The sequence below is a fragment of the Anoplophora glabripennis genome, unplaced genomic scaffold (assembly GCF_000390285.2).
Source record: "Anoplophora glabripennis isolate ALB-LARVAE unplaced genomic scaffold, Agla_2.0 scaffold67, whole genome shotgun sequence".
Lineage (NCBI taxonomy): Eukaryota > Metazoa > Arthropoda > Insecta > Coleoptera > Cerambycidae > Anoplophora > Anoplophora glabripennis.
The window spans coordinates 877,121-897,706 of NW_019416806.1; the positions used below are offsets into that span (position 1 = coordinate 877,121).

General features: G+C 29.8%; 1 protein-coding gene across 1 annotated transcript; it reads left to right on the forward strand.

Moving 5' to 3' along the window:
• The first annotated feature begins 12,159 nt into the window (after nucleotides 1-12,159).
• On the forward strand, nucleotides 12,160-18,073 carry LOC108918025 (non-structural maintenance of chromosomes element 1 homolog). The gene is made up of 5 exons (XM_018724863.1): nucleotides 12,160-12,354; nucleotides 12,409-12,866; nucleotides 12,919-13,117; nucleotides 17,693-17,767; nucleotides 17,876-18,073. The coding sequence occupies exons 1-5, from the start codon at nucleotides 12,258-12,260 to the stop codon at nucleotides 17,986-17,988; spliced, it is 942 nt and encodes a 313-aa protein (XP_018580379.1). The 5' UTR covers nucleotides 12,160-12,257; the 3' UTR covers nucleotides 17,989-18,073.
• The last annotated feature ends 2,513 nt before the right edge of the window (nucleotides 18,074-20,586 follow it).

A 20,586-nucleotide genomic window follows, 5' to 3' on the forward strand; every position in this document is an offset into this window, starting at 1 on the left:
ATTTTTATAAGATTGATGTTTCTTGAATATCATAATAGCAATAATAATAAAAATAAGAAGTAATATGCAACTAGAAAAACAAATAATCTTAGCTATAACCAACTATCAATATCCAATGAGCACTTTATGATTAAAAATGTCGATGTTTACATGTTCTGCGTGTATAAATATGCATCCAGTACTATCTACATTTAAGATATACAAGTAGGTACAAGTTTTTAATAATTGAACTAGAAAAATTTTGTAGGGTTTTCTGTTATTCTACTTCTTACTTAGTGAACTGAAATGAATATTCCGAAATAGGTATACAAAAATAAATCTATGAAAACTCTGTTTTGCATTTAGTAATTCAGATACTTCTATCTTTAAAGAGAAGAAAACTCGCACCTATTTTATACTAATATGTACTGATTTAAAAGATTATGTTGCTGCCATCAAAGTCAGAATAAGCAGTAAAATGTACGAATGAATGTGTTTTTAAGAGATAAGTCCACACTGCCAAGAATGCAGAATAAAAAAGTCTGACGATTACACTTTGCACTTGCTACTGTAGTCATTAATTACGAGTATATCCAAATACTGTACCAAATACCTACTACCAAATTATTGTTCATCCGACCTAGATGTTGATAAATACGTATTCAATTTTAACAATACAGAAGAAAATAAAACTACTTTATGAAAAAGGATACTTTAACTGAATAAAGTTCTACGTATTGTGTTTGAGATGGATATAATATCCAAAGTCCGACATAATATTTTAAATTAGCTTTATGAATTGCAAGAAATATATAAAGACACAGGGTACTACAGAATTTGAACTTTCAGATTACCTGTACCAAATAACTACTATCAAACATATTTTATTATAATAATAGTTAGTGTAATACGATTTATAAACCGTTCCATTTATGGATAGCATTATTGTTGTTAGCTCTTTTCTCAATGAACTACTTGCTAAATGTGTAAAGTGTGAGTTATTTGTGTCTTGTGATATTATCGATAGTATTAGAACGTACCTTGAAATGGAAATATTTTAATATTGAATCAAGATTGTTGACGTTAATGTAAGGCAAGTAATATATTTTAAAGTATTTAGATGGAAACAAAATATTGTAAAAGTTTGAGCTACAAATTTCTAGTTACAAACTTGCGATAAATGTATGTTAGGAGTTGTTATCATATTAACTGTACAATTTAATAATCTCCGAATACTGATGTTCCTATAGGCAATAATCTAAAGCTGCTTGCGTATTGCTGAAAATACATTCTATCCAGAAAATATTTTCGAAATTTTAGGTACCTACTATACATATTTCATTGTAAAAGGTCATTCACATAATATTATATCCCTTTATCTTTTTTCTTTCTATTTAGGAAAAAAGGTAAAAATCAAATTTGTAGGAAATTGTCTTGCAATTTCATAGAAATTCATAAAAAAGCAATTAACTGTTGTGTTTCGACCATATAAACGAAACTATTATTTTTTTGAATCAAACGCCCTATACATACATTTGTCGCTTTTTGGAATTTACGTTTTTTGAAGTTACGTTATACAGGGTGTCCCAGAATAACATGTATAACAGAAGTACACATATTCGTGGACTCAAAATAGACCGATTTAGGCTAACTCACCTATATCCCAAATCGCTTCGTTTGGCCGCTAGATGGCCTAAAAGTTCGTGAAATTTTTTTTAATTTTATAAATAACTGGAATACATATTATTCGATTTTGATTATTTTTGGGGTGTGGACTTTAGCTCTCAATCTACACATTTTGGTGTTATACAAAGTGTTTTTTTAAACTTACAACTCCTACAAAATTTATGTATGGTGATAATATTCGTTCATATTTTTTTCCTCTTTAGGGCAATAACGACAGCTATTTTTTATTTAATAGGTGATATTATTTGCAAGTTTTTGGGCCTTTTATAGATTTTTTATTAATTGGGCGGTTTGTGTACAAAAAATATTTTTTAAGTGTATACGTCATCTTGCCACACATTACATACATTATCTTAGAAGCGGAATACCTAATAAATATTTACAATGATCGTGTGTATGCTCAAAAAAGTCCACATGCTGTCAAAGTGAAACATTGTCAGCATGAATTTCGCAACAATGTTTGATTTGGGATCATTGATAGCATTATATTGGCCCTATTAATCTACCCAACAGACTGAATGAGGAATTTTAGTTCGAATTTTTGCAAAATCCGTGTTATTGGAAGATGTGCCGTTATTACTCAGAGCTAACATGGTTTTTGCATGATGGCGCTCCATCACATTTCACTGTAAATGTCCAGCTGTATCTAAACCAAAGAGTCCCTTGTCGATGGATCGATAGAGGGGATAATACTCCAGTTAACTGACTAACACTGAAGAAGAGTTGTGGAGTCATATCCAAAATGCCATAAATGTTTTAAAAAATAGCCCTTAAGAACTGCAAAAGGTGTCCTTCTTCTTCGCCGAATTAACCTTTGTTGTAGAAACAACAGTGGTCATTTTGAACAGTTTTTATAATAAGTTTTACTAAATTTAATAACCTCAACTTTGTTACTTTATCTTCAGCATTTTTTTTATTGTATTTGATTGTTTTTACGATTTATTTTAATAAAATTAGGCACGTTGTAAATAACTCTAATTCGTCGTATCTGTGTATTCATATAGAAAAATTAACATGTGGTATATTTTATCATAGAATGATACAATATCATTAATAATTGGCAGATACAATGACTTGAAGATCAAACTGAAATTACAGTCAACCTACAAAATCAGTTATAGCACTTTGTTAAGTATTATAATAAAATATGAGTGTCAAGAAAATGTAGACATTTAAAAAATATTTTTTGTACCCAAACCACTCATTTAATCAAAATTCTATAAGAGGCCCAAAAACTTCCAAATGGTATCACCTATCAAATAAAAAATAGTTGTCGTTATTATCCGAAAGAGGAAGAAGTTATGAACTGATATTATCACCATATATCAATTTTGTAAGAGTTGTGAGATTTAAAAAACACTCTGTATAACACCAAAATTTGTAAATTGAAAGCTAAAGTCCACACCCCAAAAATAAACAAAATCGATTAATATATGTTTGAGTTATTTACAAAATTCAAAACATTTTCACGAAATTTGAGGCCATCTAGCGGCCAAACGAAACGATTTGGGATATAGGTGAATTAGGCAAAATCTGTCTATTTTGAGTCCACGAATCTGTGGTCTTCCGTTGTATACGTTATTCTGGGACACCCTGTATATACATGTCTTATATCTGCTTTGACAGTTTGCACAATATTCTGATTTATTTAGTGACCCTCTGCAATGGAAAAAGTCAAGATTGCCATGGAACTAGTGCATGTCCATCTCTCGGCTATAAACATTACTAAACAGATCTTTAAATGTTTTATCAAGAAAAAATGCTATATTATAAAACAGATTTTATAATAACCCCCAGGTGTTCCAAACCAGGAACATATAAACGAATTTTCCTTTTAAAGGAATAATTTTATGAACCGCAAAATGTGCTAATTTGATCCCCATATAATTCTTTCTTTCGCTAAATTTATATGATCCACTGGAGAAAATATTGAACGAAGTTAGTACTCTCAATGAGGTGGGTAGCAGAGCATTACAAAAAAAACTTGACTGGAATTGATATTTTTGTCTAAAATAGGGCGAAGGAATTATAAAACACAACATAATAATAACAAGAATACAGAACTTTCATGAATGATTACAAGCCACGTGATCACCGACGTTATATAACCAACACTGCATGATTGGTAATGCCAACTAAAAATCCCTAAATTTATATTTATTATTAATATTAATGATTCATTTACAACGAACAATGACAAACCGTTGCGTGTACGCTGAAGACAATGCGATCGTCGATTGGAGAAAATGTCATGAAAAATTACCCCTGTCACCAACTGGTGAAACAAAATGTTGTGTTTTAATGAGATCTTGATCTTACTGTTTTAAAAATTTTTAATTTTGAAGGAAACCAAATTACTGTTCTAATTAAAGTTACTGGTCACATGGCTTGTAATCATTATGAAGGTTTTGTATATATTCTTAATAGATAATTTAAAGGTTTCGTTAGTAAAAGCAGCAGAGAATACCCACGCAGTCCTACTATGGTAGTTTTGACTATGTGCTGGATCAGTAAATAAACCAAAATACATTATGCAAATTATAAAAGTAAACATAGACATGTATATATTATTGTAATCGGAAAAAATAATGATAAATGTACAAGGTACTCTATTAAAAAGTTTGGTTTATATCTTCAAAATGCAATTGTTTTTTAAATATATCTTTGAAATTGTAAGAAATCATTTACTTTACTTTCATTTACGTTCATTTTTTCATAGATATAAAAGTAAAAAAGAAGGGTGAAATGTTATATGACGACCCTGCAGATTATACTACAATTTTTCTACAATTTACAAAATACCCTAATTAATGAATGTCTGTACCATGTATTTATTCTCAAAAAAAATTGTCCCTTTCTTGAGCTATAGATGCCTTTATAATACATGTATTTGGAGATACGCGAACACTTGTATTGATATAGAAGTAAAATCACCCAATAGTGGATTGAATTGAATGATATCATTTTTCTAAGAGCTTGTAGGGTTAACTTCATAACTCATAATGCCTATAGGTACTTAGTTGTTTATATTTAAGCGCTGTATACTTTAAAGGGTACTATATATTTCAATTGAATGTAAGTTTAGCGAAAAATAATTAAAATGCATTGTATTAGGTTCATTTACCAAAGTTGTCTAAGATAGATAGAGGTAGATAATATATTTTTGCCATAGCTCAAAATCTTTCGAGACATCTTATTCATATTTTAAACTTGAACGGCAATAAATTATACAGTATTATTCAATGTTCTATAACTAGCCAATTCCTTGAAATGTCATATATTTCGATCAGTTTCCATTCTACTTTAATTGTGTTAAATTTGTTTTAAATGAACTAATAAACTGCAAAACTTTCAAGGAAATGTTTGAAACCCAGAATACGTTATCAGTTCAAATATTTAATTTTTATTTTTTTGAACAGGAAATATAACCATAGAAACCCTACCTAAATTGTTCGAAGTATGTAACACTTCAGTGAATATGAATTTCAAATATATCGTTATCGCTAAAAGAATTTATATTTATGGTAATTAAAATGAATGGAATAGATCTGATTGATTTTTGTAGTTTCAAAAAATTTTGAAAAAGTAGATATTTCATAACAAATGGTTTGCGTGCAACAAGCATTTGTAAAATTATAAAAAATGCACTGAAAATTATATTTGTCTACACTTTTCCTAGTTCTTATATGGACAATGGTTCCCCATTATCCTCTAAACTTAAATTTCTAGAAAACCATTCGATTTGTCAAAATTAACAAGTTTTCTTAGATAGTTTAACAATTATTAATATTATCATATCCTTTAAGAAGGGATAAGTATAAGAAAGTGAGAAGTAAGATAAAGACAGTGATCCCCTAAAACTATTTCTTAAGTAACATGTGGAGTTTGTATAATACAGGATAAGCTGTATCCTTAAGTCAAATTTCAAATATGAATGGGATATCTCGAAAGACTTCTAAAACACACCAAAAAATAAGATACCTACCTTTCTGCCATTTTTTTTAAAGGTATAACTTTCTTATTCATTTTCGGAAGAAACTTTAACTTCTTGAAATATGTTATATTATTCCTTCCATTTCCGTCTAATAAATGAAATCATATATTAAATATTTAATTTAAGCATAGAGTTGATAAATTTATTTTAAGTACCGAAAAAATTAGAAATACATATACCAATATATCAAATTCTGTTGAATACCTACTTACTTTTAGGGACTATATGTCTTATTCAAAATTAATTTGGTACCTTTTAAATGTACGTCTAACTATAGAATACCTAATGCCTATGATCGCAATGTTTTGTGGCTGACTTTATCGTAAAATTTTATCAATTCGGTTTTTTCGACTCCAGGATTGCGCAGTCGATTGTATGAATTTGTGATTGTTCGGAACTATAAATAATATTTTAGGGGGAAAATGAAATGGTGACAATTATGTTACTTGACAGGATCCATTATCTGTGTTTAATAAATAAGTTACGAATGTTTGGTAATAGATATAAGAATATTCATAGAATGTATGTAAGTTAGACCTAGTTAGAATGTCCTATTTTGAAACAGCAACGATGGCAGAAATACACACATCGCGGTAGAAGCAAGAACTCAGATATAATTATATATTGAAATGTTTTGTCATTTAATATTTGTATGATAATGTAATACATTTTAAATATAATAGACTAATTGAGCAAATGTTTTATTTCCTCCTGCAAACCCATTATTTTACATATATACAGGTGTAATTTTAAATGGGGGTCATACTTACAGAGAAGCTACCTTTGACCTTCAGAAACACGTATCAATATTTTATTTTTTTCAAATTTCGTCTTGAAAATTTATTTTCCTTTCACTTTCTTTTGTAATTTTCATACCCCGCTGCATGTTAAAAACGTTAAATTCAACATTCCTGAACTCGGTTAGGAAGCTATTTAGGTATGACAAATGTTCACATAAAAATTTCTGTTCTAAACCAAGTCGTCCATCAGCTATATTAAAAATAGTACATTTAAAAAGATAAGTTCCTGTATTATAAACAATATTCAATGCTAAAACAATTTGTGCTATGTCATGCAAATATCACAGTTCACAGGCTCCTTAATTTATGCTCATTCGTAAACATTGAAATTTAAGTAGGTTTAGTAAAGAATTAAACCGGGTAGTTTAANCTGTAGTCATTAATTACGAGTATATCCAAATACTGTACCAAATACCTACTACCAAATTATTGTTCATCCGACCTAGATGTTGATAAATATGTATTCAATTTTAGCAATACAGAAGAAAATAAAACTACTTTATGAAAAACTGAATAAAGTTCTACGTATTGTGTTTGAGATGGATATAATATCCAAAGTCCGACATAATATTTTAAATTAGCTTTATGAATTGCAAGAAATATATAAAGACACAGGGTACTACAGAATTTGAACTTTCAGATTACCTGTACCAAATAACTACTATCAAACATATTTTATTATAATAATAGTTAGTGTAATACGATTTATAAACCGTTCCATTTATGGATAGCATTATTGTTGTTAGCTCTTTTCTCAATGAACTACTTGCTAAATGTGTAAAGTGTGAGTTATTTGTGTCTTGTGATATTATCGATAGTATTAGAACGTACCTTGAAATGGAAATATTTTAATATTGAATCAAGATTGTTGACGTTAATGTAAGGCAAGTAATATATTTTAAAGTATTTAGATGGAAACAAAATATTGTAAAAGTTTGAGCTACAAATTTCTAGTTACAAACTTGCGATAAATGTATGTTAGGAGTTGTTATCATATTAACTGTACAATTTAATAATCTCCGAATACTGATGTTCCTATAGGCAATAATCTAAAGCTGCTTGCGTATTGCTGAAAATACATTCTATCCAGAAAATATTTTCGAAATTTTAGGTACCTACTATACATATTTCATTGTAAAAGGTCATTCACATAATATTATATCCCTTTATCTTTTTTCTTTCTATTTAGGAAAAAAGGTAAAAATCAAATTTGTAGGAAATTGTCTTGCAATTTCATAGAAATTCATAAAAAAGCAATTAACTGTTGTGTTTCGACCATATAAACGAAACTATTATTTTTTTGAATCAAACGCCCTATACATACATTTGTCGCTTTTTGGAATTTACGTTTTTTGAAGTTACGTTATACAGGGTGTCCCAGAATAACATGTATAACAGAAGTACACATATTCGTGGACTCAAAATAGACCGATTTAGGCTAACTCACCTATATCCCAAATCGCTTCGTTTGGCCGCTAGATGGCCTAAAAGTTCGTGAAATTTTTTTTAATTTTATAAATAACTGGAATACATATTATTCGATTTTGATTATTTTTGGGGTGTGGACTTTAGCTCTCAATCTACACATTTTGGTGTTATACAAAGTGTTTTTTTAAACTTACAACTCCTACAAAATTTATGTATGGTGATAATATTCGTTCATATTTTTTTCCTCTTTAGGGCAATAACGACAGCTATTTTTTATTTAATAGGTGATATTATTTGCAAGTTTTTGGGCCTTTTATAGATTTTTTATTAATTGGGCGGTTTGTGTACAAAAAATATTTTTTAAGTGTATACGTCATCTTGCCACACATTACATACATTATCTTAGAAGCGGAATACCTAATAAATATTTACAATGATCGTGTGTATGCTCAAAAAAGTCCACATGCTGTCAAAGTGAAACATTGTCAGCATGAATTTCGCAACAATGTTTGATTTGGGATCATTGATAGCATTATATTGGCCCTATTAATCTACCCAACAGACTGAATCTGTCTATTTTGAGTCCACGAATCTGTGGTCTTCCGTTGTATACGTTATTCTGGGACACCCTGTATATACATGTCTTATATCTGCTTTGACAGTTTGCACAATATTCTGATTTATTTAGTGACCCTCTGCAATGGAAAAAGTCAAGATTGCCATGGAACTAGTGCATGTCTATCTCTCGGCTATAAACATTACTAAACAGATCTTTAAATGTTTTATCAAGAAAAAATGCTATATTATAAAACAGATTTTATAATAACCCCCAGGTGTTCCAAACCAGGAACATATAAACGAATTTTCCTTTTAAAGGAATAATTTTATGAACCGCAAAATGTGCTAATTTGATCCCCATATAATTCTTTCTTTCGCTAAATTTATATGATCCACTGGAGAAATTATTGAACGAAGTTAGTACTCTCAATGAGGTGGGTAGCAGAGCATTACAAAAAAAACTTGACTGGAATTGATATTTTTGTCTAAAATAGGGCGAAGGAATTATAAAACACAACATAATAATAACAAGAATACAGAACTTTCATGAATGATTACAAGCCACGTGATCACCGACGTTATATAACCAACACTGCATGATTGGTAATGCCAACTAAAAATCCCTAAATTTATATTTATTATTAATATTAATGATTCATTTACAACGAACAATGACAAACCGTTGCGTGTACGCTGAAGACAATGCGATCGTCGATTGGAGAAAATGTCATGAAAAATTACTCCTGTCACCAACTGGTGAAACAAAATGTTGTGTTTTAATGAGATCTTGATCTTACTGTTTTAAAAATTTTTAATTTTGAAGGAAACCAAATTACTGTTCTAATTAAAGTTACTGGTCACATGGCTTGTAATCATTATGAAGGTTTTGTATATATTCTTAATAGATAATTTAAAGGTTTCGTTAGTAAAAGCAGCAGAGAATACCCACGCAGTGCTACTATGGTAGTTTTGACTATGTGCTGGATCAGTAAATAAACCAAAATACATTATGCAAATTATAAAAGTAAACATAGACATGTATATATTATTGTAATCGGAAAAAATAATGATAAATGTACAAGGTACTCTATTAAAAAGTTTGGTTTATATCTTCAAAATGCAATTGTTTTTTAAATATATCTTTGAAATTGTAAGAAATCATTTACTTTACTTTCATTTACGTTCATTTTTTCATAGATATAAAAGTAAAAAAGAAGGGTGAAATGTTATATGACGACCCTGCAGATTATACTACAATTTTTCTACAATTTACAAAAGACCCTAATTAATGAATGTCTGTACCACGTATTTATTTTCAAAAAAAATTGTCCCTTTCTTGAGCTATAGATGCCTTTATAATACATGTATTTGGAGATACGCGAACACTTGTATTGATATAGAAGTAAAATCACCCAATAGTGGATTGAATTGAATGATATCATTTTTCTAAGAGCTTGTAGGGTTAACTTCATAACTCATAATGCCTATAGGTACTTAGTTGTTTATATTTAAGCGCTGTATACTTTAAAGGGTACTATATATTTCAATTGAATGTAAGTTTAGCGAAAAATAATTAAAATGCATTGTATTAGGTTCATTTACCAAAGTTGTCTAAGATAGATAGAGGTAGATAATATATTTTTGCCATAGCTCAAAATCTTTCGAGACATCTTATTCATATTTTAAACTTGAACGGCAATAAATTATACAGTATTATTCAATGTTCTATAACTAGCCAATTCCTTGAAATGTCATATATTTCGATCAGTTTCCATTCTACTTTAATTGTGTTAAATTTGTTTTAAATGAACTAATAAACTGCAAAACTTTCAAGGAAATGTTTGAAACCCAGAATACGTTATCAGTTCAAATATTTAATTTTTATTTTTTTGAACAGGAAATATAACCATAGAAACCCTACCTAAATTGTTCGAAGTATGTAACACTTCAGTGAATATGAATTTCAAATATATCGTTATCGCTAAAAGAATTTATATTTATGGTAATTAAAATGAATGGAATAGATCTGATTGATTTTTGTAGTTTCAAAAAATTTTGAAAAAGTAGATATTTCATAACAAATGGTTTGCGTGCAACAAGCATTTGTAAAATTATAAAAAATGCACTGAAAATTATATTTGTCTACACTTTTCCTAGTTCTTATATGGACAATGGTTCCCCATTATCCTCTAAACTTAAATTTCTAGAAAACCATTCGATTTGTCAAAATTAACAAGTTTTCTTAGATAGTTTAACAATTATTAATATTATCATATCCTTTAAGAAGGGATAAGTATAAGAAAGTGAGAAGTAAGATAAAGACAGTGATCCCCTAAAACTATTTCTTAAGTAACATGTGGAGTTTGTATAATACAGGATAAGCTGTATCCTTAAGTCAAATTTCAAATATGAATGGGATATCTCGAAAGACTTCTAAAACACACCAAAAAATAAGATACCTACCTTTCTGCCATTTTTTTAAAAGGTATAACTTTCTTATTCATTTTCGGAAGAAACTTTAACTTCTTGAAATATGTTATATTATTCCTTCCATTTCTGTCTAATAAATGAAATCATATATTAAATATTTAATTTAAGCATAGAGTTGATAAATTTATTTTAAGTACCGAAAAAATTAGAAATACATATACCAATATATATCAAATTCTGTTGAATACCTACCTTTAGGGACTATGTCTTATTCAAAATTAATTTGGTATCTTTTAAATGTACGTCTAACTATAGAATACCTAATGCCTATGATCGCAATGTTTTGTGGCTGACTTTATCGTAAAATTTTATCAATTCGGTTTTTTCGACTCCAGGATTGCGCAGTCGATTGTATGAATTTGTGATTGTTCGGAACTATAAATAATATTTTAGGGGGAAAATGAAATGGTGACAATTATGTTACTTGACAGGATCCATTATCTGTGTTTAATAAATAAGTTACGAATGTTTGGTAATAGATATAAGAATATTCATAGAATGTATGTAAGTTAGACCTAGTTAGAATGTCCTATTTTGAAACAGCAACGATGGCAGAAATACACACATCGCGGTAGAAGCAAGAACTCAGATATAATTATATATTGAAATGTTTTGTCATTTAATATTTGTATGATAATGTAATACATTTTAAATATAATAGACTAATTGAGCAAATGTTTTATTTCCTCCTGCAAACCCATTATTTTACATATATACAGGTGTAATTTTAAATGGGGGTCATACTTACAGAGAAGCTACCTTTGACTTTCAGAAACACGTATCAATATTTTATTTTTTTCAAATTTCGTCTTGAAAATTTATTTTCCTTTCACTTTCTTTTGTAATTTTCATACCCCGCTGCATGTTAAAAACGTTAAATTCAACATTCCTGAACTCGGTTAGGAAGCTATTTAGGTATGACAAATGTTCACATAAAAATTTCTGTTCTAAACCAAGTCGTCCATCAGCTATATTAAAAATAGTACATTTAAAAAGATAAGTTCCTGTATTATAAACAATATTCAATGCTAAAACAATTTGTGCTATGTCATGCAAATATCACAGTTCACAGTCTCCTTAATTTATGCTCATTGGTAAACATTGAAATTTAAGTAGGTTTAGTAAAGAATTAAACCGGGTAGTTTGCAAAAAATGCCCTAGTTTAATTTTGGAAGAGGAAGAAGAACGAACAAATAGGGTTATATAACTATGTTTTGTTATGTTTTGTGCTTTTCTATTAACCTCAAATTTTATCAGGACCGCCAAAATAATAAATTATAAAATCTGTTTTTATCTATGATTTCTATTAAAGAGTACACAAAATGAATATATATCATCGATATTTTGTTCAGTATATGTTGCAGAATGGAACATCTACAGTTAATAATGCCATTACATATTGTAGACATGTCAGTCAAGGTAAATATTTATTATTTTTAAATACTTTTTACAATTAGTACTTTTTTATTTTAGGAAAAGTTGATAGTATGACTCATTTGAAAACATTGGTTATAGAAATAAACAGAGAGATATCAAAGCAATTTTACAAAATAGTTTTTTTCGTTTGTGAAGTGACAAATCAAAATGTAGTTATTTGGTTAAATACTAAAAATGACGATATCTCTAAACATCAGATATCCTTTTCAACTATAGAACTGGAATATTTTGATTCTATCCTTAAAGAAATTCTTAATTCTGAAGAACATCGAATTACATTTATCGTTTGTATAAATATAACTTCAACATTAACTTCACAATTTTCCAGAGACAGTGGACAAACTGTTCTCAATAAATGGTTAAAAGGAGGATATTATGTTAAACGGGGAGACTACATTCACTTAGGACCTAGAACAATATTAGAATTTACTGCATATTTAAGATCAAACTGTCCGGATTCATTATGCAATCTCTGTTCGGAAATAGTTTTTACGGTTTGTAATGAAAGCATTCCAAGTTAAAAATATGAACTTCTATTTATTTTAGGGAAAGAAATGTAATGAGTGTAATAAATTATTACATTCCCATTGTTTATCTACATATTTGAGTAATCAAAATGTATGTCCGTGTTGTCGTAACGAATGGACGCAAGCATCTGAAGAAGAAACTCAAGATGAATATATGGATACTAATGGTGTCGATAGTAATTCATATTCTGTGGAAACTAATGGTACACTGCATAATGGTAATATATTTTTTTTAATCTTTCACAAGTTGATTTTTGTTTGTATTTTATAAACTGTTAATAATTATTTTTTAATTTCATATTTTGAAAGTATTTAATTTTAATATTTTTTATGCACAATTAAATAATTTTGTCACATATGCATACTGGGTAATGTAATATCCATAGGTTCACTTGAAAATGTAACAATTTTTTTTCATTTATATTCCATCAAAATTATGTTTTAAACGCTTCTATGCTATCTTAGTTAAAATTTGTTTGATCCAAGCCAAAATTTAAATTTTTTTTTATTGTATTTATTAAATTTTTCTGTGGTTGTGGTGTGCTGATCAATTCATAAGAAACACTTATTTTAGTAGCTTTCCATTATCTTTTCAATGTTAAAAATGTAATTTTCAAAGAACTCACTTCAGCAATTTTTAAGCCATAAAAACTAAAATTTTTGTTGGCTGCCTGAAACTTAAGTTTTCTGATTCTTTAAATAAAATAAACTGATTCGTCATTTTCTCTAGATGGACAAGAATAAAAATAAATAAAATAAAATATATTGTCTTTCCTAAAATAAATTTTTACTTAAATTGGAATTGGATTTGATAGAAAAATTATGAAATGAACTGGTAGAAAAATGTTTTGCTCATGAAATAAGTTTTTTATCTATTTTATTCACTATTCAATATGACGTCACTAGCACTAGCACTAAATTAGAAATGAAAGCTGTAGAAGTGACTTTATGGTTTGGGTCACCAAACCATAAAGACACCAACCAACATGTCAACAAACACCAACAAAATGTCCTCAGATGCANAAATAATTTTGTCACATATGCATACTGGGTAATGTAATATCCATAGGTTCACTTGAAAATGTAACAATTTTTTTTTCATTTATATTCCATCAAAATTATGTTTTAAACGCTTCTATGCTATCTTAGTTAAAATTTGTTTGATCCAAGCCAAAATTTAAATTTTTTTTTATTGTATTTATTAAATTTTTCTGTGGTTGTGGTGTGCTGATCAATTCATAAGAAACACTTATTTTAGTAGCTTTCCATTATCTTTTCAATGTTAAAAATGTAATTTTCAAAGAACTCACTTCAGCAATTTTTAAGCCATAAAAACTAAAATTTTTGTTGGCTGCCTGAAACTTAAGTTTTCTGATTCTTTAAATAAAATAAACTGATTCGTCATTTTCTCTAGATGGACAAGAATAAAAATAAATAAAATAAAATATATTGTCTTTCCTAAAATAAATTTTTACTTAAATTGGAATTGGATTTGATAGAAAAATTATGAAATGAACTGGTAGAAAAATGTTTTGCTCATGAAATAAGTTTTTTATCTATTTTATTCACTATTCAATATGACGTCACTAGCACTAGCACTAAATTAGAAATGAAAGCTGTAGAAGTGACTTTATGGTTTGGGTCACCAAACCATAAAGACACCAACCAACATGTCAACAAACACCAACAAAATGTCCTCAGATGCAGTGGGAAAAAGGAAATATTTTTTTGCATTTCTTTTTGGGCCCACAGTCTGTCCTGGGTTCAAACATTTCTTTCAGCAGCCCTGACAGGGCGCAACTTTAAGAATAATTTTCCTAATAAATTTCTCGAAAATGGCATGTTACCTACACAAAATATATTTTTTTCTTCTTAACAAGGCCTTTATTTTTTAGAAATAAATTTGAAATATGCTCTAATTATTTTTTAATTAAGCTAGGCTATTTCATAAAAATAAATGCATCATTTTCAGTTCAGTAAAATAATATGCAAATGCTTTATGCTAATAACCATGATATTTTCGGATTCGTCTTCCAATTTTCGACAAATTACTATGTTTTTCGAGTAAAACTTAAAAAACGAACTGAAAACACACTTCGGTATTTGAATGTAATGCTTTTTAAAATTACATAGTGGGCTGCAAATACGAACAACATAAATAAGGCCTCATGGAAACTAGTAAATTTTGAGTGCAATAAAATATTGCGTACTAAGGTTAGTAATACTCTAACCCCAGATGACTTTAATATGTATTTTAGTTCGATAGCAAACAATATTAAGAATATTCAACTTGCCTCAGATACACATTCAATGTTTTTCAAATTTCTCCCCCAAGTGAGTTGTAACTTCTTTTTGTTCGGTACAACTGTTGACGAGGTTCGTTCCATAATCCTTAGGCTAACAAAATCTACAACAACTGATGCATATGGTCTAAATGATGAATTTTTAAAAGAAACGATTGACTACTTGGCTGAGCCACTGGCATGTCCGATAAATATTTGTTTTAGTCACGGTGTTTTCCCTGACATTTTTAAAATATCAAAAGTATTACCTATACATAAGAAAGGTGATTTAAATGAAATTGGTAATTACAGACCTATTTCCATCATTGTCATATTTGGCAAAGTCATGGAGGTAATGCTAAAAAATAGGTTACTTGAGTATTTTGAAAAATACAAACTGTTGCATTCTGCCCAATTTGGATTTCACAGTAAAAAGTCTACTACCAAAGCATTATTAAGGGTTGTAGAGATGATTGTCAGTGGGTTTGAGAGGCATGAACAATCCCTCCTGACAATGTGCGATCTGTCGAAAGCTTTCGACTGTGTTTCGCATAAAATTTTATTAAACAAGCTTTCATTTTATGGAATCAGGGGTACACCTCTGAATTTGTTTAAATCTTATTTAGTAGGTAGACAACAATTTGTTGATCTTAATATTGGTCATGAGTCAATATTAGAGAGTGTTGAACATGGGGTGCCTCAGGGTTCTGTCTTGGGACCCTTACTCTTCATTATTATGCTATTTTGGGGAGAGAAATTGCAACATTGTACTTTTTGCGGATGATACCACTTTTATAAGCTCATATGCGAATGTTGCAGATATAAATCAGTCTGCGGCTCACTTGCTAGCTAACGCAGAAACATGATTCTCGACAAATGAATTGCAGCTTAATAAAGCTAAAACCCAATATTTGACAGTCTCCAGCAATAGGCGTTTTGTGAACGGCAGCCATTGCAGACTGCTAGGAATTGCTCTAGATGACACTCTAAATTGGCATCAACACATAACCGACCTTAGTACAAGACTGTCTAAAGTGCTTTTTCTCTTAAGACAGTTTCGTAAATTATTGAGTCCACATATTTTAATAAATGTATACTTCGGTTTGTTTCATTCTCTGATCAGCTACGCCACTGTCTTGTGGGTCAATGTAGTTGATTCTAAAAAAATCTTTTGTCTCCAGAAACATGCAGTCTTGCAAACGTGGGTAGCAGTAAATATTGCAAACCACTGTTCAAAAAATTTCGTATATTACCACTGCCCTGTATATTTATATTACAAACTTTAATGGAAATACATGCTCGCAGGAATATCGTTCCCCGGGTGTCTGACCGCCATAATTATAATACACGAGTTGCTGTGGCGGGTCATCTACTTGTACCTCGATCCAGATTGGTCAAATAGGAAAGAAATATTCTAAACATTAAATTATATAATAAACTACCGTGCCATATAACGGATATGAATGAGGGATGCTTCAAGATTAATATTAAAAAAAGTCTTTTATCTCACTGTTTTTACTCTGTAGATGAGTATTATCAATCTAATATTTTCTAGATTATGTGGGTCCTGCAAAGTTCAACTATCTTTGGTATTTTGTGTGCTTTTATATTTATATTTATTAGTGTTCTAATTCACTTCACTGTTGACTGCTGTGTGCTATGTGTATACAAACTATGCCTTTTGTTTTCTTGTATTGACTTGCTATAAACCATGTACTTGTGTAAAATAGCTAAATAAACTATCTATCTATCAATAGCACCATTCTGAGCAGTTAGAGGAAAGAATAAATAATGCTTTTCATCAGATTCAAGCAACGATAAATTTCGAACAAATTACATTTTCGTTACTAAAAAGATGTCGGGCCTGTGTTTATGGAAATGCAGGTATTATTGAGCATTTACTTACTCAAATAAAATAATTAAAATGATGACTAATGTTATTAACTTCTTTATTCGAATAAATAACAGAATGATTAATGCTTGTCATGTCATTTAATTAAAAGTGTTTTCACAGTTGGTTTTTAAGTTTTAGAAAATCAGGCTTTTTTAGAAAAAGATAAGGAAGTAGTAATTTGTAGAAAATTGAAAGACGAATCCGAAAATATCATGGTTGTTACCGTAAAGCAGTAGCGTACTCTTTTATTTAGAAAAATATGCCACCAATACCCTGTATCTCCACTACTGGAGCATGTAAATTTTAGGAAAAGCCTTCAGATTTTGGACAATATTTACATAAATGTATGTGACCAATTTCAAATTATTTCACTTACTAGTTTTTAAATTATTTAAAAAAATTAAAAATATTTTTTGAAGTTTAATACCCTGTATCTTTTTAACGAAGCGTCCTAGATAAAAACTTTATTGGAAAGACTTCCTTTAAAATTCACCAAAGAATACGAGGTTTCATTTTTGGTCACAATATTCCATAAAATGAGAAATAAAAAAATATTTTCTTGTCCACTTTATTAGTGGACGTCCTTTGTTTTAAAAAATGTATTTTAAATTATTTAGATGAAGAGACCTCACAAGACAGCAGCACTCAATCCGAGCACATGTCACAAGTACTTATTTCAAACAGTACTAGACGTAAGTGTAAAAGTTAATATCTTTTGGCTAGACTAAGAATAAAATTAGATGACATTTCTATATTGCTGATTAATTAGTAATTCTCCACTTTTTTTTTCAATTTTGAAGGTAACCAAAGAACCAGACATTCACAACAAAATGATATCAGTGATATTGATGAACCAGGCCCAAGTACACGAAAGCGGCACAGGAGATATGTATCAGCTAGAACTAAATATTAACAGAAATATTTGAAGTACAAATAATGTTATGTTGTTTGTCTTAACTGTATTTTTAAGAAATGAATTATATTAGAATATATTTTTATATAAATTGTTTTTTTTTTCTTTTTCTTCAAAACCTTGTACCTGATATATTGTTGTTTAAAGACATCACTACCCATTGTAATATTAGTCTCTAACTAAAAAAAGCTACGTTTGATCTGCTAACGTACTGATATTATTTCGTCAAAAAAACAGATGTCATTTCATCATTTAGATTAAAAAAAAGTACTCACAGTGAGTGTATTCTAAAAAACAGCTTCACATCAAATATTAACCTCTTGAACGCTTATGATGTATACAGGGTGTTTCAGTTCGAGTGAATCAAACTTTAACCACAAATAGAACTTAATAAATAATTCAGAATTGCCTTATAAAGCAAGGGTCTAAGTCTCACCGTTTTCACTGTACAGGGCCGTATTGGTCGGTTTTTAAAATAATATTTATGAAATCTTTGCTATGCTTATAACAAACTGATTCATTTGGTGTGGTGTTAACATTTACATATGTGCATAATTTACTGTAAAATTTACAAATTTTTGTAGGTCAGTGGTGTAGGAATGGGTAGTAAAGCGGGATTGTTTTATCCCAACTTCTACGCCAATGACCTAATAATCATTTGGGATTCATTTTTAGATTCCGTGGACAATTCTAAACAAAAAAGGTATATGTACTTGTTGAATAACGGTATAGTGTATCATTTTATCGAAAATTTCAGTTGAATGGGAGACCATTCTTCTGATAAGAAATTTAGTTTCTTAAAGGATCACCTTAGAATTCAAAACAATATTATATAATGTCAGCAATACGACTAGTAAATTTTAAATATAATCCCTTGTGTATTATTTATTGTATTCATAATGCGGTGAATTCCTTCTCTGAGCTCATCTTTTTGTTGCGCTGCAGTGCGGTGGACAGCATGTTCAATGGCACCTACTCTAAAATTTCATTTGTATCATTCTGGAGCAATTATAGGTATCCTTGCTCATTCAACGGTCCGTTTGTTTCAAACAGATATAATTCCTTTAGAAAATTACACCTACATATTAATTTTAAATCTGCACTGTGCCTCCATTATAGTATCCGTACACAATGATTGCCATGAATGAACAACTAAGCAACCATAGACTTATGTCTCATCAGGAACTGTCATTTTATTGTTAGTGTTTGTAAAATAATGGATGAATATTCAAGATTTTCTTATCATTCAACTGAGATTTTCGGTAAAACGACACCATATACGGATTTTCAACAAGTATACCTTCTTTATCTAAAATTGTCCACGGAATCTAAAAATGAATCCCAAATGGTTATTAGGTCATTGGCGTAGAAGTTGGGGTAAAAACATCACGCTTTACTACCCATTCATATGCCACTGACCTACAAAAATTTGTATATTTTACAGTAAATTATGCACATGTGTAAATGTTAACACCACACCAAATTTTAATCAATTTGTTATAAGCATAGCAAAGATTTCGTAAATAACATGATTTTAAAAACCAACCCGATACGGCCCTGTACAGTGAAAACGGTGAGACTTAGACCCTTGCTTTATAAAGCAATTTTGAATTATTTATTGGGTTCTATTTGTGGTTAAAGTTTGATTCACTCGAACTGAAACAACCTGTATAATTGTCATGAGCAAAGTCAATGAATAGTGATTATTTCAGATATATACACTGTAAAATAATTTGTGTATGACGGAAAAGTTCGGTTGCGCATATATATTGTATACTAAGGTATATAGCGACTAGCTTGGTGTAAGTTGTTTTACTTCTTTGGAACAGTGGCACAGTGGTTATGGAAATATTATTGTATCTCATGTATTTCACGAGTTCTACATACATATCTATAACAATTTATAACGATTTAGCAACTATATTAACTCACGACATGGGGTCAGAACCAATGGATGTTACGTGGATGTATTCAGGTAATGCACATCCCACTTTTCCATTTACTGGTTCCAAGGTGTTGAAAGCAGAATGCGCCCTCAGTCAGTTGAGGACTGTCGTAGTAGCATATTGAAATAAGTGCCGCTATTCCGAAACCCGCCAGCTGCAAGCTGAGGAGTATAGTCCGGTTTCTTCTTGCAAAGGAAAAGGCGCAGTTCCAGATTTTTAACGAAATCAAACCCTTAAAGGGGAGGGTGTGATGTGCTAATGTGTACAAGTGGTGTCGCGAGTATAAATCTGGTAGAACGCCTTTTCTTTACATTGACCTTGAAATGATCTTGACTTGGCCTAAATGTGACCTTGTAGGGCTAAGCTATCCCCAAATTCAGTTTCCCCCCATATACACATTGGTTGAAATTCAATACAAGCCTTTTCTTTAGTTTCATACTGAAATGACCTTGAATCGACTTGAAGGTGACTTTCAGGGTTATGCTATCTCCGGATTCAGATTATGCGAGCCCAGAACCCTATACACTCACTGATCAAAATTCAATACAAGTGTTTTCTTCAATTTGACCTTGAAACGACCTTTACCTGACTTCTAGCTAAGCTATCCAAGAATTCAGGTTCAGCGATCCCAAAAGCATTGTACCTACTGATC

What these genes read in the sequence shown, in the direction of transcription:
- LOC108918025 (XM_018724863.1), top strand. Translation starts at nt 12,258, where the DNA reads ATGAATATATATCATCGATATTTTGTTCAGTATATGTTGCAGAATGGA. An exon ending in GTTCGGAAATAGTTTTTACG is followed by an intron (nt 12,867 to 12,918) that starts GTTTGTAATGAA and finishes TATTTATTTTAG; the next exon opens with GGAAAGAAATGTAATGAGTG. An exon ending in TAATGGTACACTGCATAATG is followed by an intron (nt 13,118 to 17,692) that starts GTAATATATTTT and finishes TAAATTATTTAG; the next exon opens with ATGAAGAGACCTCACAAGAC.